Raw genomic sequence first — 27,347 nt, forward strand, 5'->3', positions numbered from 1 at the left:
ATATATATATATATATATATATATATATATATATATATAATAACTAAAATATACTACTACTTACTACTTGTACTGTTATTCCTACTTTGCTGTTTTTCACTTATCACGGGGCTTCAGGATACAGATCCCTTGCGATAAACGAGGAACTACTGTATATACACTATATTTTTTTCTTTTCAAGTTTGTTGATGACAAATATTCTTCCTAATCCTCTTAAACAGTAGAACTGTTCAAACTATAAGCGTGTGGCATGGTACCTAGAAAATTTGGCATTTCACCCACGTTTTTTTTTTAAGTTGACTGTCCAGCCTCTTTAATTACTTTAATTGATTAATCAAAAAATTCTACTTGAAAATTGTTATGTTCAACTTTATAGGCCACCGTATAACCATTTTTAACACAAACTTTTATCCCCAACATTAACACACACACACACACACACTGTGTGCTGTAGAGCCCCATGTTGCATGTTGGCATTTGTGTTTTGTATTTAGGGCTGCCAGGAACCAGCAGCCCCTCTGGCATGACTGGCACTGCACAGAGAAACATGGGCTGCATCTCCCACAAAGCAAAGCTCGACATTTATCTCGCCTGCTGAGCTTTAGCGCAACGATTTCGAAGCGCATCTTAAACAATTTGCTTCTATACGTCACAAGAACCTTTTTGTTTCCTGCCAAAGAGATGAAACGCTATGGAAGAAGTGTGTGAGTCAGTGTGCCAAAGCTTGTTCAGATTGAATGTATGACAGGTCTGAAATGCTTTGCGTGAACTTTCAGATGAATCAGCTTATTTTCTTTCTTTTTTTAATTTTATTTTTAGGGAAAGTGTTTTGAACAATTACGCCTAGAAAGCTGAATCTCAGCCGTCAGCATTTCTCTAAATTCACATCGTGGAACAGGAGCAAAGTTGCACTTTTACATGATAAGATGAATGATAAGTACAATAACTGCAGTAGTAATTAAATCAATTTATGTTATGATGCTAAAGCGCACAGATAAACGTATACCTCGTATACTGTATATTAGGATTTTATCTGAATGGCTTACGTTTGAAATACTTTATTTAGAAATAACTCATGAATTTACAGGGAAAACAATCCTTTTTACTTTATGCCTAGACTGTTGTTGTTTTTTTTTTTAGATTTGAGTTATGTGCAAGTACAGTAAGCAGACTAAACACTTTTTAAAATGTTTTATTATTGACTGTATTGTGCAAGTGGGTGAGTGGTGGCGCAGAGGTTAGAGAAGGTGGGCCTGTGATTGCAAGGTAACCGGTTCAACTCCCTGGACTGACAACATCAGAATGTGGGTGAGAATGGTGAAGCACCCACACCTGCCTCCATCCTCATTTGCCCCACTCTGGGTCCTTGAGCAAGGCCCTTATTCTCCAAGTACTTGCAGGACTTGGGGTCCAAGTACTTGCAGGACTTCAAGTACTTGGGGTCCACTGTCCAGGAAGATGTGGAGTGTAGTAAAGAGGTGGAAAAAGAGAGTTCTGGCAGGATGGAGCAGATGGAGAAAAGTTTCAGGAGGGATTTGCAACAAAAGAGTGTCAGCAAAGGTCAAAGGAAAAGTTTACTAGACAGTGGTGAGACCAGCTATGTTGTTTGGTCTGGAGACAGAGACATTGACAAAAAGACCAGAGAAAGAACTGGAAGTGGCAGAAATGAAGACGTTGAGGTTCTCCTTAGGAGAGACAAGGATGGATAATATTAGGAATGAGGTCATCAGAGGTACAGCACAGGTTGAAGGACTGGGAGATAGAGACCAGACTGAAATGGTTTGGACATGTCCAGAGGAAGGACAGTGGGTATACTGGTAGAAGGATGTTAGAAATGAAGCTGCCAGGAAAAAGACAAAGAGGAGATATATGGATGCAGTTAGAGAGGACATGGAGGTAGTTGCAGTGAGGACAGAGGATGGAGAGGACAGAGAGAGATGGAGGAGGATGACTCGCTGTGGAGACCCCTGAAGAGGGACAAGCCAAAAGAAGAAGAAGAAACTAAACAATCTGTGTTGTTAGAAAGTCTTATGTTCAGTTTAAGCAAACAGAGTTTTTTTTAACATCTTAATAAAATAAAAATCTATTGTTTTTTTTTAGCCTGACAAACAAAATGAAAAGGGCATTAGCATAGCATAGCCATCAGCACAGCCCTGAGGAAGACTTGCCCTTCTCTTCGTGATCTGTGTTCTGTGACTGATGTCACCACTCATACGACACGAACGATTGATAACTATTTGACAGAGCATCACTTTAAACTGTTGTCTGACTTGCTGATGAAAAAAATAATTCCAGAGTTGAAATTCAAATTTGTTTTTAATCAAATACAAAAATTAAAATTTTGGGAAAATTCACACAAATCTGCAACTTGGCTGTAAAGCACAATTGTTTTTATAAAGTTTTTTATTTTCACTATTTATTTACAAATTGTTATTTTATGTCATTGTCTTTTAATGAATTACATCTTTTTCAGAGTGTACTTATGACTTATTTATACATTTAGGTGGACTCCATGTCATTTAGATTTTTTGAATTTCACATTTTAAGGGTATTTTGCTGTTCTGCAGACTACTGCAGGTTGACCTTGGATGTGACTTTCAGTAGCAGTTTATAAAGTTGCATCATGCCCAAAGATAAAAAGCAGTACTTAAAATAATACAGATAATTAGTATTTTACTGATGAGCCTGTATCAGTTTCTGGTGACATATTCTTAAATGTGCCTTGGACATGGTGACAACTGACAAACCATTTTTTGTTTCATCTGATTTTCTTTCTTTCTGTCTTTTTTTTAACATACATCACAAACATAAAACATATTTAAGTGTCTGTCAGCTTGAAATGGATTTTCAATTTAAAAATGCAATTGAACTCAAGTTTGAAGAAAGCTCTTTTTGCTCATTTCTGAATAGGCAAATTTGCATAATTGTCCCTTAATGCCCGAATTGGCATCTGTAAATTTTAATTTGATAATAAATCTCCTCCACGGGGGTAGCAGGATGGATTTGGATTACAGTCTTGGATCTCATTAGTGTTATTTGACAAAGGTCTTTTTCATAACACTAAGATGTCATCAGCTGAAATCTGAATAAAATTAATCCGTTTTCATAGTGGGGCGCTGGTCTGAAACCCTGCTTTTAATTATGCTCTCGCTTTCAGCTCTCATCTTTTCTCCTTCATCAAGATTCTCTAATCTCCTATACACACTTCACCACAGCTCTCAGATTGCAGACGGTTTTTTCCCCTCGTGTTGTCAGACATTTGTCCTTTTAGTCTGAATCTTTAGATTTCTTCGTCTATACTGATATAAAGTTAATGCTGCTTTCATTTGAGAAACGTAACCCTTAAAGTGTTAATGGTTTGTGATCATCCAACATGTTTGGATTATGTCACTTTGTTTGCTTTTATCTCTCGTGTGTTCAGGATGATGTATTTGTGTGGCTCAGCTTGTATTTCATACCACCCTCCTTTCATTTATTGCATATTGTTTGTGCAAAACGCAAAGTGAGACCTCCCCTCTGATGTTTGTGTTTTTTGTGTGTTTTAGGAATCAAGAATAAACTGCATCCGCATCGCTCGCAAAGGTAACTTAACACAGCGTTTACCACCTAAATATCAAGTAATCTGCCAGATTGTACAATACAATGCAAAACGAGTATTTTATTGTCCCCTTGGGAGAATTTGTTAGGAACATGTTGTTCCAACAGCTGTTTTAACAAAAGTATTGAAGCATTACACAACAACACAATGACAGACAAATAAAGCTATTACCAAATTTTCCAGCGTATAAGTTGCATCCATCAAAAAAAGCATCATGAAGAGGAAGAAAACATATATAAGTTGCTTCAGCGTATAAGTCACATTTATTATGTATTTCTTTAATGGTCAAAACCGCTTCATTTTGCCTGGGCGGCATGGTACCATCCATCCATCCATCCATCCATCCATCGTGGCCGGAGCCGCTAGCTCTCCAGCATTCCTCTGCCTGCAGCAGCTGAGTGAAGCGAGCGCGCATGGGAGAACTCGTTGCAATTCTTCGAAATTTAACAAGATTAACACTTAAAAACAATTATGTGTTTGCTCAACATTATAGCAAAGGTGTGTCTCAGTTTAATTTTTCCTTAATAAATGCACTTTAATGGTCAAAACGGCTTAATTTCACCTGGGCGAAAGTATATATGTTGCAGGACTGACAAATCTATGCAAAAAAAAAAAAAAACCCTGCTACTTACACGCCGGAAAACACAGTACATAATTGCCAGCTTTTCATGGCGACGAGCAGTAATAACCACAGTGGTGAGGTTTACTTTACTGTCCACCACAGCACTAATTACCTTTTTTTCTCGACCACAAAGACATTTTTTTCTCTGCTGGTCCTTGTTGTTTAGCGGTGGCCCTTAGAGAAAAGGGCAACAAGCTGCAAGGGATTGGAGGTCAAGCTTTCATCCTGCTTGTTTGGGGGCAGACGCTGGGATAGTCTGTATCAAGGCAGGCTCTTTGTTCTCATCAGCGGCCCACCAGATAGCTTCATCTGAGAGCTTTGACCTCAGCGGCAGCCAAAAGGGTTCTCCAGATCAAAACATCCAGATGGAGCTACCTTGACCTATCAGAGAAAACACTGCCTCCCCTCTGCTCCCCCTTCATTGTCTTCTGTTTTTCGATTCAAAGGAACATGAAAAGGGCACAGAAATTGACTCAAAGTCCTGAGTCCCTCTGCCACATCCCACTGTCAGAACCTGGTGAATAGAAGTCACTTACTAATAGTTATCACTGCACTGCAAAAGTAAGTGGAGCCCTTTAAGTAAATTGATTTAGAGGGGTCCCTCTTTCTGTCTCTTTTTTTTCCTGACTGCCTCTTTTTACAAGTGACTAACGAGAGACGAGGCTCTCTCCTGAAGCAGAAAGCCAAAAGGCAATACTCAGCTCTCACTCCATCTGCCTCAGAGATTCCAGTCAGGCTTTGATTAATTATGCCTTTTTTTTTTTTTACAGCACTGAACTTGTACGCTTTGTTAGGTTGTTGTCTTCAACACAAATCGCAAAGGAAGAATAAAATCCTCGTGCAGCAAAAGAGCTAGAACATAATAAAATGAAATTGGAGGGAATAAAAAAAAAAATGATTAGACAAGCAAATGAAAGGCTGTGTTAAAAAGTACAAAGTTTAACTTGAGAAGTTACAATTTTCTAAACAATGCGGTGTGACTGCCGAGTGCTGAAGCTGGTAAAGCTAAAAGCGCTTAAAAAAAACAAAAGACTTGAAGTAGAAAAGCTAGAAGTAGCAGAACAATAGCTAAAAGCTAAAGGCCCATGGTACACATAGTGGTGCATTTTGCGTAATGCTTCAAAACACATTTCTGTGTATGTGGTGCATGGCTGCCCAGCCGAACTGTACCAAGCTGAAGGACACACAGTGGACAGATTGCCGCCCCGTGTGCCACTCTGCACCGAAGTCAAAATTATTTTAACTCAGGCGCAGCATCTCTGTCGGCACCTTGGGAGCACCCACTCAAATTTAGAGTGAGTTTGCCACTGTGCACGATCATTTTGGTTGTTGTTTTTGTGATTCTTCTTGAGACTGTCCCTCATATTATGAAAATAGTCAATATCTAACTGTGGAAAGACTGTTATTGACAAGATTTTAAAGAACAAGAGTTCTAAACCCTTATTGCTCCTCACTTCTCTCGTCCTTATTATCAGGAAATGTGACACCAGGGCTTTTTGTTGACGACCTGATGAACAAACATGCAACTACTGCAGCTGGAAAAAACACTGGAAAACAATATTGTAAATGTGGATTAAGTATTCACACCATTAGCATCACATCACCATTTCGTGCAGGATGGTGTAATCATCAAATGCAAAGCAGATTTTTTAAGCTGTTTCTGATTTAAAAGTGCAGCAGGTTATAGTCTTTTTATTTGTTTGTTTGTTTGTTTGTTTTTTGCAATCTTTATGATCCCCCTCTGCATCATCAGGTCCTGAGTTGTTGTTATCAAGCAGCCCATCACAAGTAAAGTGGAGGCAAATGATTCTGGCTTGGATAACAAATCTGGAGATTACATTCCAACTTCCAGGTGACAGTTTAATTAAGGATCCTCTGGCAGCCGCAACACAACAATAGACTCCCATTTCGCCTCTTAAGTGCCAATTTCCACCATGGGGGCAGCCGGCAGGTGCTTGGATTCATGCAGGAAATCTATTTCGTCCCCGTGTTTTGGCTTAATAGAAATTTCCAGGCTAAATGTGGCAAAACGGGTCTTATCTGTCCAAAACATGACAAAAACTGAAATGGTTTCTCAGTTCCTCATCTGCATTTCTAGCCAATATGAATTACCTTTATCAAGGCAATTTGGAATGAAGTGACAGGAGAAAAAGTATCAGTGAGAGCCGAGTTTGTGACTGTGGCAGAAATCCTTACAGTAAGTCACCAAAATACAAATGCATTTCTAGCTGACAGTGTGTCCTTGTGCACGGATAAGAACCACAATTTGCTGGCTCCCAAAATCCTTTTACCACAAACACTGCACACAGAAAATAAAAATACTTGTCAGCTGCTTTTGTCTATAAATGGGACAGAGAAATCTCTGGAAAACACAAGACAAAAGCCACTCTAATGTCAGGCCAGTGCCTCGTTTCTCTCCACTGTAAATGCCAGACGCTCATCACTTATTAAAAAAAAAATCTTCAGAATAATGAAATGATATTGTACCACTTTCATCTTTACTTGGGATGAGGGTTCAAAAGCAGTGCCCATGGCTGTGGAGAGTGGGGGCTAAAACATGGCTGTATTTTCATTTTCCGTGCCCTAGATCTGATTTTTTTCACCCCCCTTAGCAGACTGCTAGATATGCTCTCTCCCCAGGCGTGCTCTGACTTTCTGCTGCTCTCCTGATTGTTTGTGCCGTTCCAATGGGATCATAGGGTCTGGTTTCAGGGCTGTCAAAGCCTGGAGGACAGACTGATGGGAGGAGAAAAGGGAAAAAAATCTAGATCAGTGGTACCCCTATAACAAGACAAAGGCGGACAAACTGCTCAGCACCATTTAAATAAGTGTAAAGTTTTATTCCAGCGAACTGAATAACCTGCTATTATGATAATGACCTTTCTCGTGGCTAACAGACACCAGGGCACCTTGAGAGTATACAGTAGAGCTGAGTGGGTTATTCTGACTGCAGAACAATTTTTTCAAAAGATTTCATGTATGTGTCACAACATAAAGATGTACATTTGCATTTATCACTGCTCAACAATGTTCAGTCAGGTCATCTGGACAGTTCCTTTTTTTGTTGAGAGAGGTTTTGCCCTCCATCCGAAGGACTTCATCAATCTGAGAAGTCACATACAAACTGTTTTCCCCACCAAGCAGTACACTCCGACAGTGGACCAACCAGTTTGCTGGTAATAAGTTGGTTTCTGGGGGCTGTCCTGTCCTCCGTTGACTCCTCCCAGACAGCCACAGTTGTTGTTGGTTGCCAACAACAGTTGGTGGTTGTTCAACACTGGTTGGACCACTTGGACTGTGGTTTCCTGGGAGGAGTCGACGGGGGAGAGGACAGCCCCCAGAAACCATCTTATCACCAGCAAACTGGTTGGTCCACTGTAGGAGTGTACTGGTTGGTGGAGAAAACAGTTCGTATGTGACTTCTCAAATTGATGAAGCCCTTTGGATGGAGGGCGAAACGTCTCTCAACACAAAAAGAACTGTCCAAATGGCCTGACTGAACTGTTGGATTTCTTTACCTGGATTATTGCGCATGAACTTTGATTTATCACTGCCATTTATTGACTGTACAAGCATGGCACAAAGTTTTATCATCAATACAATAATAATAATAATTCATTTAATTTGTAACGCACTTTTCATTAACAAAAATCTCAAAGGGCTACAAAGTGCAACTAAAATCAATGATAAAATCAACTAAAATCAGTGATAAAAATCAACTAAAATCAATGATGAAATCAACTAAAATCAGTGATAAAAATCAACTAAAATCAATGATGAAATCAACTAAAATCAGTGATAAAATCAACTAAAATCAATGATGAAATCAACTAAAATCAGTGATAAAATCAACTAAAATCAGTGGTAAAATCAACTAAAATCAGTGATAAAATCAACTAAAATCAGTGATAAAATCAACTCAAATCAATGATAATGTCAACTAAAATCAGTGATAAAAATCAACTAAAATCTGTGATAAAATTGACTAAAATCAGTGATAAAATCAACTAAAATCAGTGATAAAAATCAACTAAAATCAGTGGTAAAATAAACTAAAATCAGTGATAAAATCAACTAAAATCGGTGGTAAAATCAACTAAAATCAGTGATAAAATCAACTAAAATCAATGATAAAATCAACTAAAATAAGTAATAAAAATCAAATAAAATCGGTGATTAAATCAACTAAAATAAGTGATAAAATCAACTAAAATCAATGATAAAATCAACTAAAATAAGTGATAAAAATCAAATAAAATTGGTGATTAAATCAACTAAAATCAGTGATAAAATCAACTAAAATCAGTGATAAAATCATGTGGAGGCAGAATAGGCTTGCTTAAAAAGAAAAGTCTTTAAGCCTTTTTTAAAGTCAACCAATGATTGTGGAGCTCTCAGATATTCAGGAAGGGAGTTCCAGAGATGGGGGGCAGCCACACAGAATGCCTGATCTCCCATGGTCCTTAATTTAGTTCTTGGAAAGAGAAAGAGATTACTGTTCTGCGATCATAGGGACCAGGTGGATGAATATGGAGCAAGAAGGTCCTTCAGATAATCTGGTGAATTTCCGTATAAACACTGATGGTAATGAGAGCAATTTTGTACTGAATTCTGTAGGTGACAGGAAGCCAATGGAGGTTATGGAGAATGGGTGTAATATGTTCAAATTTACGAGCTCTCAATAAAATCCTGGCTGCACTGTTTTGAATATATTGAAGCTTCTGAAGGTTTTTGCCGGGTATTCCAGTAAACAGGGAGTTGCAGTAGTCGAGCCTGGAGGAGACAAAAGCATGTACGAATTTCTCTGCGTCAGCAAAAGTGAGAAATGGATGAAGTTTGGAGATATTTTGGAGATGGAAGAAACCGGTTTAAAACAGATGCTTAATGTGATTTTCAAATGTAACTTGAGAGTTCATTCTTACTCCAAGATTTGTAACAGAGGTGGAGAGGGGGATGTCTTGTCCAGAAAAGGAAATAGTTGTTATAGTTGATGTTTGAACCTGGTGAGGGGTGCCAATCAGTATGGCCTCAGTTTTGGAGCAGTTTAACTGAAGAAAGTACAAATACAAATGCTGGGTTTGTGTGACTTCAGTGTGTTTTGTTTTACATCTTTCATTATTAAATTTTTTTTTTAAAGTTAAACACAACTTTTTGCAATGTCAATTTACAGTATTGACCCTTTCTTGTTGGTAACCTCTGCAGTTTGTTCCAGCATGTTGGATATGAACTTCTGGGTCAAAGCTTCACTGATTGTGACCCATTGTTGTCTTATTGGTGCTCAGGGTTGATCATAGTTTGTTGGCTCCTGTTTATCTACCTGCTTTTATAGGACTGAACATCGGGGGTTCAGATGTGGCCCCTGTCTAAAATTCCAATGCTCTAATTTTTGAGGCACTTTGTTATCTATATGTTGCTTTGGGCCACGGTGCTCAGTCATGCTGGAAAATGTGGCTCACTATCAACTGGTGCTTGGATTTGTGGGACAATCTTCTCTCGGAAGACAAGTTGATGCAACTTTTTATTCATACCAGGGTTCTTGGAGAGCATATTCCATCACAAGAATCATGGTTGCCCATCGTTATTTCTTCTTTGGACAAAAGATTTTCGAGCTGCAGCTGCATTATTTGCAAAATAACAGTTGTGTTATGACCCAAATGGTAATTTATATCGTCAGTGGATTTCTTTTGTGGTGTTTTATAAAAATCAATATTTTTAATATAAAACGTTTCTTCAGAGCAGTGGATTGGAATGTTCAATCAATGTTCTTTTCTGTGCTAGCTGCCTGCAAAGATCACCGCAAAGCTCTGGAGGTGTCTCAACGCTCTGACGAAATGGGCCTGATTCTCGGGGTGTGCGCTGGAGGACTGGTGGTCCTGATCCTCCTGCTGGGTGCTGTCATCATCATCATTAAGAAAGGGTAAACAGCTCCTGGGGACTACTTTGTAAAAAAAAAACAAAAAAAAAACATGCCTCATTATGCACAATCACACCACATTTTCTTTGTTTCATTCTAAACAGTTCAGTGAACACTTTTTTATTTTAAATAATTCTGCTCAACATCAAAACGATCATGCATTCTAAGGTACAGATCAGCTACCAGTCAGACATGCATTGTTTTTTTATTTGTTTGTTTTCTGTGTTGTACCAGAGGGCTCAAACAACTCCCATCTGCAGAGCGTTTCTGTGTGTGAAGTATTTAATTAAAAGCGGATGCGATTCAATTAGCCACTTAATTACGCACACCCAGCAGAGACCTGACCCTTAAATGAGATGGCAATTGGGAGGTAAAAGGTGTGCTTTTAGAGATTATTAGCCAATAATCCCACAGGTCTACAGTAATTCACTTACACCTCTGGCTCTTCTGTTGAGATTGTCTTAATTCCTCACACATTTTAAATAAAATACACTTAAAAATTTAGCCTTCCTTAAAGGAGTCATACTGCATTCAATGTCCGAGCTTTGAACTAAAATTGTCTTTGGTGAAGGAGGAAGTAGTTTTGGTCAAACCTTCGCAGGATGATGCACAGTCATAATGTGAGATTTTAGAGATGAGATGGCGCTAAGTAAATGTATTGAGGGCGACAAAATTTAGCTCAATATCCATAAATTTGGCTGAAATAGAGTTAGTTTTGTGTTTAGTGTTTACACTTCCACAGACGGTTATGTTGATCATTAAGCTAAAACTAGTCTGCACGTTGATCTCGGTTTCTCTCCTGGGCAAGTGTAAGTTTTTGTCTTGGGACAATTGATCAGATTTACTGTGACTGAGCCAAATCGTCTGCTTCTCGAGGTTTAGCTCGACACATTCGATTGGTAGTTTGTCCTCCTCTCGGTGTGTGTTTGATCCGTCAGCAGCTGCATGTGTCATACGGCCACCGGCACAGCTGGACGTCTGAGAGGACAGCTCTCATTTTCACTGTAATCAATGCATTCTGCCCTCAGCTGACATTGCTTTCATCTCACAGATCTTCTTTCTCTTAATTTTTTTTTTCTTTCCTCCCTCTCGTGAACTCTTGCCAGGAGGGACTACTCCTCTTATTATCCGTAAGTGACTCCATCTTTTGGCTTTTGCATCTCTTCTGCGATCCATCATAAACATGCTTGTGCTCTGGCTGTCAGTCACTCGTTGAAGAGGAAAACTAAACAGTGCTTCCCTCTTCACAATCAACCTCTAATTTATCACCTTTCTTTTCTCCCTCTTTTACCTTCATATTGTTGCTGTCAAAAAAGTTGCCCTTTTTCTCTGTCTCTTAACTTGCTCATGTATTGTATCTCAAATTTAACTTTTGTGTCTGTCTTCTTCTTTCTCCACACCCAGGAAAGCAGTGAACATGAATAAGACTCCCATTACCTACCGGCAGGAGAAGAGCCATATGGGCTCGTTGGAGCGCAGTTTCACAGACCAGAGCACCTTACAGGAGGATGAAAGAATGGCTCTTTCATTTATGGATGCGCACACGTGCGGCACACGAAGTAATGCAGTCACACACACATGAACTTCAGATCACAACCTTTCATAGCAACGCACTGTGGTTTCTTACTTATAAGTGTATTCTTACAGATAAGGTGTAAACTTTGTTTTAAACAAAAATGCATTTGTGCAAAAGTTTGTCTGCTGTTTATGAACAGCAGCGGTGACAATTCTTTAAATTATTGCAAAAATAAAAGGATTTCATGATAAAAATTTATCCTGAAAAATCTAAACAAATATTTTGTGATATTGATAGTGCTTTTTTTTCTTTTTCTTTTTGTTGTCACAAATAAGGAAAAAACAGATTGTTTACTTAAGAGGTTTTCTAAATAAAGTTACAGTAGTCCCTCATTTATCACAGGAGTTACACTCCAGACATCCCCGCAGTAAGTGAAAAAACGCTAAGTAGGGACTTTATATTCATTTTAGTATTTATATATATATATATATTAAGGCTTTGTAAACCCTTCCCACACTCTTGCAATGTTCTAAACCCTTAAACCTACATCATTTTAACAACATACATATATGTACTGCACAGTAGCTACTTAAAAATTTTATATGGGGACTCACTAGCCTTGGTCTGGTTCTGATTGGCTCTCTGCAGCCGTTGAGCACCAGACGCTTTTAGAGAGAGCCGGACCTTCAGAGAGCCAGCACAAAACCACACAATGGTCCCGATCAAGTCCATATAATACAGAGGAATCAGATGAAAAAGTCCGGGTGAGCCCCTGATCATGGGTCAGCAAGCAGCACTCAGATCGACCGATGAGACTGGAAGTAGTTCTGGTCTGGTTCTGATCGGCTCTCTGCGTCCACTGAGCGCCAAAGTCACTATGAATATGGACCGAACTTTTTAGTCAGGTTCAGATCGGATCAAAACTTTCACTCCATTTTGGCAGAAAGCAGTGGGCTGGAAGCAGTGTTGGCTTCTGGGTAGTGTAGTTCTTTGACTGGTGGTACAATGTAGGCTTATTGAAAAAAAACTACAAAATGGCAACGCCCGTCTGAATTATTATTATTTTTGTTAACTTTTTATGCCGTACCATCCCAATCACATGAGTACTGTAATATAAGTTATATATATAAAAATATAAATTGAAAGTTGAAACACGAGGGACTACTGTATGTGAGATGAAGCTGCTGAGTTATCAAAAATAATGTCTAATCGTTTGGAAATGTTTTCTGCGACATAAATTTGTCTTGGATTTGTTATTATGGGCATCTAAAGCTACCATCACAAGTAAAACGATCAGTTGTCCTGTGTTAAGATCCAATTGTTACAAGAGTTGTTTTATTTTTTTTTTTATCTCACCCTGTCTGGTTTATAAATTCTTAAGTTCCAGATTGTCATCAGCGCTCAAAATGTTTGTATTTGTGGTTCAGGTGATGCTCGAAGTTCAGTGAACGAGGCAAGCAGTTTGCTGGGAGGCTCCCCGAGGCATCAGTGTGGTGGCCGTAAAGGCTCCCCTTACCACACAGGTCAGCTCCACCCTGCCGTCCGAGTGGCTGACCTCCTTCAACACATCAACCAGATGAAGACTGCCGAGGGCTATGGCTTTAAACAAGAATATGAGGTGAAAGGGTACCGTTCCAGCCTGTTCTTACACTCTTACATTATAAACAACATGGACAGCTTTGTAGTGGCTCAGAAGGCAGAGCAAGTCCCCCACTCTCCACAAGGTTAAAGGTTAATCTTCAACCTGCATGTTAAAATATCCTTAAGATAGAAAGTCAGCCTCAGGTAGTCTCCAGAGTGTGTGTTTGTGTGGGATGGAAAGACTGCTGCATGTAAACTCAAGCTGTGACAAAATAAAAAGAACAGCAAACACGTACTCCTGTCGATGCACTTCTTAGGAGGGGAAAATTAGAACACCGTTTTGGAAAACTAGATTATTTAGAAGAAAGCGATTCTATAAAATGTTTGTCCCAGCATAATTGTTCTGTTAAATAAGCAGCCTCCAGAGTGAATTGAAGTGTAAATAAAACAAAACCGTAGGCGAGGGAATGAGTAAATCGGTCTACATCGAATAAAGAGAGAAAGTGTGAACATAAACCAAATTTTATTTGTTTTAATATGACTCACAAAAATTTTCTCTGTTAAATTTTTATTACTTTATTTACTTATTTTGGGGTTTAATCTGTTGGGATTCAAAAAAACTCAAAGGAATCATGTACCTCCTTCATATAAAGATGGAGGTGTGAAGCTGGGTTTATCCTTTGAAATATGTTCTTTCTGACATTGCTGCAAGACCAAAATTACATTTTGTTCTCCTAAGAGCTGCGTGACCCCATTCTTGACCCAATGCCTGTTCAGAACTTTTTTCTCCCTGCGGTTTTCTTCAACTATTGTGTGATGCCAGAAATGTGAAGTAGAAGTGGTTAACGTGGCCACGTGTTCTGTGAGCTGCTCTGGAACCACTGAGGCCACTGCCACCCTGGGAGTATTAGCTCCTGGAGCTAACATTAGCTTCTCCTTCTAATATTCACTCTGGAACCGCTCAACTCTCCTGGACAAATGCCGGCATGTTGTGTGTGCATGCTGCTGATGACTGAACAGCCATCAAAATGACATCCAACATCCTGAAATAAGATGTTTTCCCTGTCCTCAATCAACTGAAAAAATTCCATGTCTGTCATTATAGTGTTGTAACAACACATTTCCATGCCATGTGGTCACTGTGTTTCTGTCAGTGTCAGAACATCACTGGGATAAAACTGCTGGTGACCAGTTGGCCAAAAGCTTTTTACCATTGCAATTTGTGTTTCAATATTAGCAGAGGTTCTAATGTCCTTACTTGAGTCACAGCTGGGTGCAGTCCTGTCATTTAAACTTTAAGCATGCTCTAGTGTTTTCAAGGTTCAAGGTTGTTTATTGTCATTCACATCACATGTGGTGCATGAGGTAGAACCAAACTGTGTACTCAGTTAGGTTTAAACAAAAGAACATGGACACACAGAGTGAGATTTTCTTTGCAAAGGGAAGAGCACAAACTCTCTTCCCTTTGCAAAGAAAATCTCACTCTTTGTGTCCATGTTCCTTTACCTAAAACTCAAGGTACCAGTTACACCCAAAAATAGCAAAAATATAGTATAAAAAAGAAACAATATACAAGGGTCTAAGATATAAGCTAAAAAATAATAATGTAATACAATACAGTGTATTAAACAGCAGCCTGAACATGAATATGTTGGGAGCAGATGGGTATGAATACAGCAGCTTAAAGGTAAGGAATCAGTAGCATGGCTAATCAGCAGCACAGATAAGTCACATATCACCAATTGAAGTTGCATTACATTGATTTTCCTGATAAGAGATTATTGAGTCTAACAGCTTCAGGGTAGAAGCTGTTCCTCAGTCTAGTGGTTCTGCACTTAATGCTCCTTAACCTCCTTTCTGAGGTGATCGGGGCAAAAAGTGTGTGTGCTGGGTGAGTGGGGTCCTTCATGATGCAAGTGGCCCTCTTCCTGCATCTCGAGGTGTAAATGTCTGTGATAGTGGGGAAGCTGACTCCAACGGTCTTCTGTCTCTGCAAAGCTTTTCTTTCTGCAGTTGTGCAGCCTCCATGCCACACATTGATGCTGGAGCACAGGATGCTCTCCACTGCACACCTGTAGGAGGTGAGGACTGAGCTCCCCAGACCAGCTCGTCTCAGCGTCAGTAGAGTAGAGTCTCTGATGCGCTTTCTTGATCAGGCTGGTAGTGTTGTTGCCCCAGCTGAGGTGTAACTCAGATGCACACACAAGTACTGGTAACTGGAGACCACTTCCACCGCAGATCCTCCTATGTTTGGGGTGGTGGTGTTTGTGCCGTCTGAAATCCATGACCCTCTCCTTCATCTTCTTCACATTGATGTGAAGGTTGTTCTTCCTGCACCAGCTCTCCAGGTGTTCCTGCAGCCTGATTCATCATAGTTCATGATGCATCCAACCACCGCTGTGTCATCTGCAAACTTTACAATATGACAGCCTGGCTGGGTAGGTGTGCAGTCATATGTGAACAGAGTGAACAGGAGGGGGCTCAACACACTGCCCTGAGGGGAGCCAGTGCTGAGGGTTATGGTGGAGGAAGAGAAGTTGTAAATCCTCACTGACTGCGGTCTGTTGATTAAGAAATCCAGGATCCAGTTGCAAATGGAGGGGCTTAGTCCTAGTGTGAGTAGTTGTCCATCAGGGTCTGGGGAATCATGGTGATGATTGAAGGCAGGCGTGAAGTCTATAAAGAGCATACGGACATAGGAGTCCTCCTGCTCCAGGTGGGTGAGAGCAGAGTGGACCACAGAGGAGATGGATTCCTCTGTTGATCGATTCTTGCAGTATGCATACTGGTGAGGGTCCTCGTTGCTGCCGATGGTAGCTTTGATGTGGGCCATGACCAGTTTACCACTAGAATACATTTTAAAAAAGCAAAAGTTAGCTATAAGGAACACTTTAAAATGTTTAATGATGCTATAGTTCTTCATCTGATCAGACTTGTGTTGACTCATCTAACTGGTCAGAATGAAACTAAATTGTCAAACCAAATTTGTTCAAAAAGCAATATATAACAGGGAAGCTAATATTTATTAACAAACTTTCCAAAGAACCCCACTTCAAACTATCTGAACTATCCCTTTAGCAATTGCTGCTTGGGAATATTTAGTCCTCCCCCTTTTATAGAGTTATGTTACTCCAATAATTTACATATATTCTGATGTTTTGTATGCAACCTTTGTACAGTTCGTTCCAGACTGCTGGGTATAACTGTGATGAAGTCGGTCATATGCTGGCAAAATATACTTTCAGCCACACAATTTAAAGCAGCTTAATTTAGTTTAAGTCATAAAAAAAAGGCTTCTCTGGGGCGGTTTCTGGTGGCTTCCTGATAGCAGAAAAGTATCACCTCTTGGGCACATTCAATTCTATCCTGGGGACTTTCCTGACAGAAATGTTTGACCTTAATTGGCAACATTGTTAGTGCTAAAAGTAAATAGAAGGGTCTGAGCTTGTTTACTTGGTAAAGGAAGGTACACTATTGAGAGGTGGAAAAACTGAGGTCAGTTGTTAATTCATAAGGAACAATGCTTCTAAACAGGATCAGTGTTAACTCCATAAGAAAAAAAAAAGCCTAGATTTAGATGGATGTCAATATTATTTACATAAGTTTGTCACATCCAAATGATATCTAGACTATAAAGACACTTTTTTCTTTATCTTTTTGTAGTAGTAAGAGAAAATATACACTGTTATCCCCAAAATAATGAAGCATTGCTCATTAAAAGAGATGATATTAACAAAACTCGATTCTATATAGGGTTGTGGATATCTATGCACTCTTTTCACCAACCAGTGAAATTAATAACCAAGACCATAAAGACATTTAAATGACACTGCTGCCATTCAGATGAATAGATCATCCCCATTTGAGCCTAGAGGAGACCTTTGTTGTGACGGGGAGCTTGATGAGGTTAAACGCCTCCACCTCTGTCTGCCTTTAATAGATTGTAGCAACAAGATGAAGGGACAGTCTGGGAAGGTTGGAGAATGATGAAAAGGTACAGAAAGAAAAGTGTGGAGAAAATAAAGCTCTGGGCTGACTTTCTCTAAATCCGTTAAAAATACTCTCTTCTTCTCAGTAGTGATTTTAGTCTTTAACTCTCTTTGTAATGTGTAGTGCAATGTATGTGCACTAGAACCATCAACAAAATTTAGAATGTTTTGTCTGGTTGGGTTATGCACATTGGTGCAAAGGGTCATGTTGTCCCCAAGTGTCTTTGAGCACATTTGATTTCCCAAACTGGAGATAAAAATGTAAAACACATGGTAACATAGGAATACTATTATGACAGATTACTTCTCATATGTTTAAACTGTAAGATGATGAAATGAGAAAGTCTGATGAATCCAACTGGAAGGGATACTATAAGGATTCACACAGTCAGGGGTCAAATTTGGAGACAGTCAGAAACTGTAGAAAAGGTGTGAGGTATCTGTGGGTGAGGTAATGCTGGACAGTCTCGCTGAATATCTTTAAATTATGAATAAAATTTCATTGAGTTTAGTGTGAACTGAGTTTTTTGGAAACTACACACATATTTTCACATCTGGTCTAAGAACTAATGTCAGAAAGCTCTGGTATGCATAGACAAAGACAAAGATAGGCTCAGTAAGAACAAGCACTACACCAATTATTGCATTTACCCCCAACCCCAACTCTCACTCTATGGTACCACTTCTGCAAAGTGTTGTCTGTTTATCCAAAACCACTCTTAGCTACATTCTTGCCCAGAATGATCTAAAAGTACTGTGCTTCTTATGTTGGGCCAAGTCAGCTCTTTGGGAGACATGAAAGCAATCGGACTTTGAACACACATTAGATAAACTCATCCTGCTATTTTTGTTTTTCCCTCTAAGACATGTAAACAGGGGAAAAACTCATTGCAGAATCTATTGAACCACTTGTAAAATTTAAACTGCATAAGCCAAATAAGATATTGATTAATTATAATACCCTGGTCATTGTTGTCTCGAACTCCACTTTCACTGTCCAGTTCAACCAATTTGGTTTACCCTCCCTTTTTTTTTCCACCTTCTGAGTTTCTTTGTTGATGGGACCATAAGTGCAGACAGATTTCCTTTATTCTGCCCGTGTTATAGCTGTATAATCTGTGCAACACAATGAATGGTCCCAGATCTCTGAATACCTCTCCCAGGTGAAACTATTGCAGCTGCGAGCTGAGTGCACACCCCAGGGACAAGCCCGTCTCTGTCACCCCCCAGCATTCAGCACTCATGAAAAAAAAAAACATCTTTTGTCTCTGGTACAAGGTCTTCTCTTAAACTCTGCTTGTAGACTCATTAAATGGTCCCTTTTGGCCGAAACACACTCGACTCTAAAATCAATACACACCTCTTTGTTTGAGTATTTTCTCTCCCTCTCTGTACTAAGAGTGTGTGTTTTGATGGATTGTCTCTCGCTATTATAAAGGAAAATGATGAGGTCTGTTATATTACACCCCCCCCCCCCCCCAACAGGCATAAGTTTTTATTTCCCGGAGGACTACCTTTTTCTGTAAAAACATTGATCAAGAATTTATTGTGGGCTGTAAAGAGGACTGTATGTGTGGCAGCTGCTGTTATATTCCCACTGCTGAAACTTACGAGTGAATGACAACATTTTCACCGGAAAACTGCCGTTACATCACTCCAAGAGAGTTTGGAAGAACGATGGACTCTCATTCACAGTTGCTTTGCTGCAGAGTTACTGAGTCTATTTAAACTAAAACCAACGTCTGATGCAACATTTGTAGTCGCCACTATCAGAATGATTTATTCCACTTTTTCTTTTGGAATATTCTGCTTGATTTTTCAGGAGTGAAAGTCATTAAGGACAGAAAGTACATTCCAAAGCTGTGAGTGATGCCATAGATGTTAGTTGGACATTAGGATGGTAAATAACAGTCACTAATTTGACTCACTTTGTGTGATCAAATCAACCCGCCTCACTGATTTTCTGCAATCAAAGCATTTAATGACTTGTTCCCCGGTCTCTTCCTTTCAATGACCTGTCATTCTCTTTTCTGTTTCTGTCCCTGCCCCCCCCCCCCCCCCGCTCCCACCACACACACACACACACACACACACACACACTTCTCCTCTGTCGTGAGAACTGAGCACAGGAGAGATGGGAAAGACAAAAAACAGCTCAGACATCTTGTTTTAAAAATGGATGGAAGGGAATAATAATAAGAGGGAAGAGGTGGACAGGGAAGGATGCAACGCAAAGCCTTAAAGAGGAGGAGAGAATGAAAATTAGGAATTCAGAAAAAAAAAGGACCGTAGAACGATGGCATGAAAGAGGAGAAAAAAATGAGGGGGAGGATGTAATCCCAGGCAGGATTTGACTGCTTCTTGGCTGTCTGAGGAGGGAACTGTTTTGTAATTCTGTTCTCCTCCTTCAAACTTGGGAGAATTTTTACTAAATTCATCCACAGGTCCAAAACCTCAAAAGGTTGACTCATATGGATGTAAATGTGTTTTTTATCATCAGTTTTCAACTGGCTGATTACTGGTTTGATTTAATCTAGAGCCACTTTTGGACAAATCTTTTCCCCCATTTTCATTTTGTTTTATTGGAACGCCTACCTACTGAGCAGAGAGACAATGTTAATGTTAAAGTCTACATGTAGCTATTTTAACATGAAACTGAAAACCAATTTGTTTTATCTGCTCAAACCACCAGAAATACCAGAGGCATAGATTGATTCATGGTCTGAACAACTTTTATTTCCACACTATTTATTCACTGATATAACATATTCGTAAAAATGTTATCACTTTGTTCAGTTCAGAGCTTTAAAAAAAAAGGAGATAATAGTGGTTTATATGAACTTACTGTATTAGCCGATGATAACAAGAAAAATGTGTTTAATTTAGAACAATAGTTCAGATTGTATGAAGTGGTATTCTGAGGAAAGATTATGAAAAGTTAATATCTTAACTGTTGTAGATGTAGCTCTTCAAACAATCTCAGTTTGAGGAAATAGTTTAATTTTTACCAGACTGACAAGCTAATGGTTAGCCTGAGTGGGACTAAGACCAGAGCTGATTGCTTCTATCTTGAAACAACTCTAGCTCAAATCACTTCCACTTTCAAAGATCTGAACTATCCCTTTAATGTGTCATTGAACACAACCACCACTGCTAACAAGACACCACTAGAACTTTATAAAATATGAGGTTGAATTTGTGTTTGAAAAGACAAAAAAACTCCCCAAAACAGTTTAGTATGAATGTTTTAGTTGGCATAGTTTAGCTCATTTAAAGGCGAGTAGCGATTGTAATACAGCTATTTCAGGTTTTTTTCAGTTGCTTGGGCATCATTTATACATCCTTGCCATTATTAACTAATTGTAGGTGTGTGTTAAACATTTAAAATAGTTTTTTTTAGAGCACTACTATACTTTCAATTTTAAAATGTATTTTAACTTAAGTCTGTAAGTTTGTGGATATTTCAGATGTTTACAGGTGCATTTACACCAGCCCTGTTTAGTCTGCTTTAATCAAACTCTAGTCCCTTTGCCTAGAAAGTCCGTTCGTTTAGGGAGGTGTGAATGCGCAATCAAATTCTGATACGGACCAAAAATGTGAACTCTGGTCCGCCTAAATACCTAGGTCTCGGTTCAGTTGACTTGAACTCTGGGATGGTTCGAATGCAGTGTGAATGCAAGAGGACCGGAGACGGCTCTAAAAGCAGGAAGTGGACTACAGCGCAGGGCATTACAACCAAAACAAACGTGCATTTCTCTTACCTCATACGAAGCTGTCAGCTGCCTTGTGTGAAAAACAACATTCTCCATGGTCTTCTGCCTCATCTTCCACTCATGCTGAGTCCATTGTTGAAAAATGACAAAACAGAAATCCTAAAAACACTACAATTTGATGCCACTCCGTTTTTGTTTTTATTTCAAGAAGAAGTGTCTTCTTCAGTGGTTTTCATGTTGTTTCCTTCAGTAGTTCTTGGTGCAGCGCCACCACAGGCGAGGGGGGGACATTGGCTCAAATGACTCGGTGCAGTGTGAATGCAAACTAAACCAGCTGAAATGTAAACAAATGTTCTGAATTTTGGTCTCCAAACGAACTGAGTCTACCAAACTATCATGTGTGAAAACACCCTAAATGTCCTTTCAAACCCCACCAAAAATACTATGGAGACCGTTTTTGTCTGCTTTGCTTTGTTCAGCACTTTGTGTTGCGTTTGTGTTTGAAAATAAAGCTGAGTTGAAGCTGAGTTTTAATCAACCTTCTGGGTCAATCAGAATACACTTGGAGCATTTTTATGCAAACTGCTGCATGCGTGGTAAATATGTTCTTTGATTGGAAGCAACACCTGATTTTTTCTGGGGAAAAACAGCAAAAGCAGACAGGATATGCTATGAAAATCAGAGTTTAGAAAAAAAACAAAGACTTTGTTATATTCTATGGTTTTCTTTACATCCTTTTTATGCTTAAAGCACCAAAAGTCTCTACATAATGCAGTAACTCCTGACTTATTCATATAAAACCCACTGATGGCTATTATAAATGTCTCCCATAAAACACAAGTCTCTTTTTTAAGCAAAACAAACATGCTGAAACTGATTTTTTTTTTAAATAATAGATATTAAAACTGTGCTTACACTGACTGTGTTCCTGAAATCTGCAACTGGTGTCACGTTACGTCTCTGCAGAGCTTCTTCGATGGCTGGGACTCCACCAAAAAGAAGGACAAAACCAAAGGGAGGGACACCTTGCTGGGATGTAAGCAATCTTGAACATTTGTATCCCACACTTGATAAACTGTGATAATTATATGGAGGTTTTATCTCTCTCTCTTTAAATTTCTATTTTGTTTCCATTTCTTCCCACCTCAGATGATCGCCACAGAGTGAAGCTCCACCCTCTTCTGGGAGATCCCAACTCAGACTACATTAACGCTAACTACATTGATGTAAGTCTAATCCTGTTTTCCTGCCTCCATTTTATATGAAATGCAAATCTGCCAAGTCTCAAGCTCTCGCAGCCTGCAAAGCCAAAGTCCATCTCTCTCACTCTTTCATTCCTCTCTAAGTCTGCTGCCCCACTTTCACCTGGAAGCTTTCATCCAATCACACACACCTCTCCCCACAAGTGTTCTGCCAGATGCCATCGCTGTTAGGTGCTGCACCGGATCCCTGACCCTGAATACCTCTGCTATCATTTTTATTAAAAAAGGCAGGAATAAATGCGTTTAATGCCTGCAAAGGAGATCAGTCTTTCTGTAAGACGCTGCTGTGCAAATCCGCCTAAATTAAATAGACATCGCTGATGTTATTCAATCTGAACACACCCAGGAGAAGATGATCCTGTCACACGTCCTGCACTACAATAACATCGCTCATACACAACACATGTGCTGTATGTTGGAAATGTGTCTCATTCGTGCATGTTTTCATTCATAAAAGTTCCCAACAAAAGATTTTAATCAAGTTTTCTTAGAAAAAGTTAATAAAACAAATATACAGCTAGAAATGGGTACCTGTAGTTTATTTCTCCCTTCACAGTCTTTTGTTGTTCCTATTTATTTGAGTTTTGTCAAGGGAAGCCTAAAGATCTGATGTGACTTCTTTATCTCGCTAGATCTATTCTGCACACTTCTCATGGGGAATACTGTAAAGTAAATATGAAACTCTGTGAGATGTTGAGACGGGCTGTTGCGCTCCCACTTCTGCCTGCAGTTGATAAGATGTCGGAAGATCCCATCTCTGTCTAAATCAGGGGTGGGCAATTATTTTTTCCATGGGGCCACATGAGAAGCAGCAAATATTGTGGAGGGCCGGCACAAATGACTTTCATTCAACCTTTATTTAGACAGGTAAATCCCATTGAGCCTCAAGGACTCATTTACAAGAGAGACCTGATTTCAACTTAACTCAATACTGCATAATAATAGTATTTCATTATTAAAAGAAGTACATAGCACTGTTTTAACAAGCTGGTAAGAGTATTTGTTATGATTAAGCAACGAAAAAGCGAGGTTTCCTTACAAAAAATGTCATTTATTCAATTAAATTTCCCAGTACAATGGTAAACTGTTAACATTTTTACCATTTGTGACGTTATATTAGTGATCATTTTCAGTCACATTCACCCCAAAACTCATTTTGAGTTTTATATACTGCTGGAAAAAGTTCTTAGCTTTGTAAATATATCACAATATTCTCTTTGTACTCCAAATATTATGAAACATCATATAATAGTGATCGTCACTGAACTGTGATTTCGAGTCCCGGTTCTTTTTTCTTGTTTAGTGAGAGAAGTCTATTCTCTGTTGGGCTTTAACGGAAATGTTAAAGTCAGGTTCAAGGTCTGAGGTGGAGATGTAAAGCAAAGCTGACATCATCATTGAGAGAGGATCTATATCTGGATTTGGTTAACTTCATTTGTTTACATATGTATTTTGTAATTCCCCTTAGGGGGGCCGGTGAGAGTCAACCAAAGGGCCGCATGTGGCCCTGGGGCCGTACAATGCCCAGGTCTGGTCTAAATGATTATAAAGCATCTTATATGAGAAATAGCTGAAATTATTTGTCTCATTTAAATAAAATTGCCTGCAATGTGTTTGATTTGGTTTTCCGTAGATTCCTCCTTTTGGCCAAATTGTGTCATCGAAATGCTTGACACCACAGAGTGTACTTCCTCTCTTTCTTTGTAGAGACCAGCGTGTTTTCAGAGAGGTCAATACAACGAGAGGGCATTAAAGACCTTGCTGCTGTTAGGCTTTAGCTATTGTGAGGGGCTCTATCAGTGTTTAGGGTACAGAGGTGCAGGCATTAGAAGGAAAGCACCACTCAGCAGCGGCTGCAGTGTTGGTGTCAGTGCATTACTCTCTGACGACCCTGACCCGACACAATCAGATATAATCACTCAGCTACAGCAGAACATACTATAGATAACTATATAGTTTTACCAGAGGTTAAATAAGTTTTTTTCCCTATTTTTAAGCAGAGAGAAGACACTCTGTTGCTGATTGCCTAATTACTGTAGTCCTTGATTTATTGTGGGTGTTTGGCTCCAGAACCCCCCGTTATAAGTGAAAATCTGCGAAGTAGCAACGTTCTATTTATTTTAGTATTTATATAAATCTTAAGGCTTTAGAAACCCTTCCCACACTTTTACAATGTTCTAAACTCTTAAACCTACGTCATTTTAACAACTTACGTACAATACTGTATATGTAGCTACTAAATTTTACTTACCATCTCTGCAGAACAGCAGTGGCTCGTTTCCGGTCCTACTCAGTTCATTTCTGCAGACGTGCCCTGCAGCAGCGACGCCCACACTCATTTTCTAAACTCTTAAACCTACTAGTTTTAACAACATACTTATCTGTAGCTACTAAATTTTACTTTTTCCCTGCTCGGTGGTCCACGTGGGCTAGTTGAAAGAGATGAAAAAAGTCCTCATGGGCCGGCTACCAGCTCTCAAGATTCACCGATGGGTCTGGAGGTCTGGTTCTTCTCCGGTTCTGGTTCGGTTCGGTGGGTTCCGTGCGGCTGTCTGTATCTGCTGGGTGCAGAAGTCGCTGTAATAAACGCCAAACTTTTTCCGATCAGATCAAAACTTTCCCTCTACATATTTCAGCAGATGGCAACGGGGCTTCTAGGCAGGACCCTGTTGGCTTCTGGGAAATGTAGTCCTTATGAGTGGGGATACAGTGTAGGCATATAGAGAGAAAACTACAAAATGGCAGCACCTCTCCGAAGTTTTTTTTTTTTGTTAACTTTTACTGTAAAGCTGACAATCGTGTCCTGTACATTAAAAAAAAAGTTAATGTGCGTTAACAACCTGTGATATAGTGAGTCTGCGAAAGTTGAACCACGAAATAGCGAGGGACTACTGTATTCTCTTGTGTTCATGGGTTTCCTTTTCAGAATTTACATGTTGGCTTGTTTTGCACATTAGCTATGTTTACATGGACATAAGTAACCAGATCAAACGGCCGTTCGGAACAAAAACGTGTCATGTAAACACCCTGTTCGGGTTATTTTTTGTTTATTCAGCGTGATCCGAAATAATTTGTGATCAGAACGAAACAGGTGGTTTACGCCGATTCATAACCCGAACGGTGCGCATGTAAACGCTTGATCTGTTCGTTTTTATCTGGTGGTGAAAAACTGACCTGACTGCTCATGTGCAACTTTGCCATTTCCGCCTGGCTAATGCTAATAATATTAGCATGTCGGGGAAGTAAAACTGGTCGGTGAACGACAAAACATTTCTACTAGAAACTTTGAAAGAGCTCAAAATGATCTGTATTACCTGTAGCTCAGTCAGGGAGTGCAGTAACGTCTCCACCGTCATTAAAACCTGTCGCGGGTCCATTTTGGGTGCTCAGGTTTGGTTACGTTCATCCCGGAAGTAAACCAGAAGTAGAACTTCTTCTTCTGTATTTTTTAAAGGAGAGTTTACCACTCTGCGCATGTCGGTACTGCTGTTCAGAACAAATGTAAACAATACATTTGAATTATTTAATCTGAAAACATTTCAATCCGGTCAAAAAATGTTGCGCATGTAAACATAGCTATTGAGAGCAGTCTAGTGTTGTAATTGTCACTGCTTTGTGTTTTGGCTGCATCAGTGTAGTGTTTGTGACAGCAACAGAGTGGACGAACAACTCAAAATGTACACATATAGATGTTGTGGTTCTGATCAGCTGTAGTGAATGTGAAATCCAAAGTCATTCCTCAGCGTTGGATGAGTTCCATCCAAGAACAGACTTTCTTGTAATCACAAAAGTTATTCAGGCATTCTTAGAGACTTTGTCTGCTTTTTCACTCCTATACCTGACACTTTTCAGAGAAACGATTTTCTTTGTTTGCTTGTTAAGCCACTGAACTTGGACGTATAAATTATTCGGTCATAGATAGGGCTCTTAAACTCAAGGGATGCACCACAATTGAGATGACAGACAGCCTAGCCAATAACTTTTAACCACAACCTGAAGACAACTACAACATTACAATTTCAATTAAAAAAAATTCAAAAATACTTTATTAATCCAAAAAGGAAATTATTTGTTGCTGTGACTCGTTATCCTCATTTCATTAAGAGAAGTTATAGATACTGATGGCTGTAGGCAGGAAGGATTTCTTGTAAAGGTCCGTCTCACAGTGGATCCTAAGAAACTGGCTGCAGATGTCGTCCGATCCGTCCACCCAGACTCGGCTGGCCTCTCGATTCCCCCGGGCTATAGGACCACCCGAATGCCAGACAGAACTCCACCCAGAGCGATGGCCACTCCTCCCAGCAGTCTGCCGAGCTCCTCATTGCTGTGGACAGCCAACTGTAGGTGCTGAGGGACGATCCTTTCCTTCTACTGTCATGAGCTGTGTTTCCTGCTAGTTCCAGGATCTCAGTGGTCAGGCACTCGAGCATAGCTGGCAGGTAGATGAGAATGCGTCCACAGAACATCCTTTTCAAATAATTTGAGATTTGGGGCTGTAGTTGAGATATTATTTGAGCTTTTGTGATGTTAATCAGCTGCTGTTGGTTGTAGAAAACTGCCTTGTTGCCATGTTACACATCATAACAAATGTCCAAAACTAAAAAGTTTCAGTAAAAATCTTTCCAGCTGCTCAGCATCTGATACCAAAGGAAACAATCATCCATAGAAAGTGATTCATCAAATTCAAATGATTTAATTCTTCAAAATTCTTTATCTTAAGTACAAAAAATACCAAAACAAGGTCAAACTAATATTTTAGCACCAAGTTAATTTCTAAGAGTCATTATTACCTGGCAACTTGTCAAAAAGTATATGACCATCTTGAAGGGTAATGTATATCTCTGGTCTTTGTGAAATTATTTCATGATGTTCAGATGACATTTAGCCAGATATATTTTAATGCCAAGCAGTTCTTTTGCTCATCACCTATTTTGGTTATTTTATTTTTTGTACCAATTACACAACTTGCTGTCATGATGAAATGTCAAGAACTGAACCAAAACAGAAGGAAAAAACAAAAGCAAAAATGAAAGCAAATCCAAAAGATGAAGACCTTCAGAAAGACTGGAGGACTATGAAACATGAAAGTTTGGCTTATTAGAAGCACAAAATAAAAATAAAATGGCAATTTAAAACTTATATATATAACTTT

At 39.3% G+C, this 27,347-nt stretch overlaps 1 protein-coding gene across 1 annotated transcript in view; it reads left to right on the forward strand.

Moving 5' to 3' along the window:
• Positions 1-27,347, forward strand: part of ptprub (protein tyrosine phosphatase receptor type Ub) — a 159,258-nt gene that overhangs the window by 97,582 nt on the left and 34,329 nt on the right. Inside the window, exons 12-18 of the mRNA XM_037677245.1 lie at positions 3,546-3,582; positions 9,999-10,137; positions 11,241-11,264; positions 11,539-11,693; positions 13,078-13,268; positions 21,900-21,969; positions 22,083-22,159. Of these exons, the coding sequence (XP_037533173.1) occupies positions 3,546-3,582; positions 9,999-10,137; positions 11,241-11,264; positions 11,539-11,693; positions 13,078-13,268; positions 21,900-21,969; positions 22,083-22,159 (693 nt within the window). The remainder of the gene's footprint in view (positions 1-3,545; positions 3,583-9,998; positions 10,138-11,240; positions 11,265-11,538; positions 11,694-13,077; positions 13,269-21,899; positions 21,970-22,082; positions 22,160-27,347) is intronic.

The sequence above is a fragment of the Nematolebias whitei genome, chromosome 5, assembly GCF_014905685.2.
Source record: "Nematolebias whitei isolate Nwh7 chromosome 5, NemWhi1, whole genome shotgun sequence".
NCBI classification, from domain to species: Eukaryota; Metazoa; Chordata; class Actinopteri; order Cyprinodontiformes; family Rivulidae; genus Nematolebias; species Nematolebias whitei.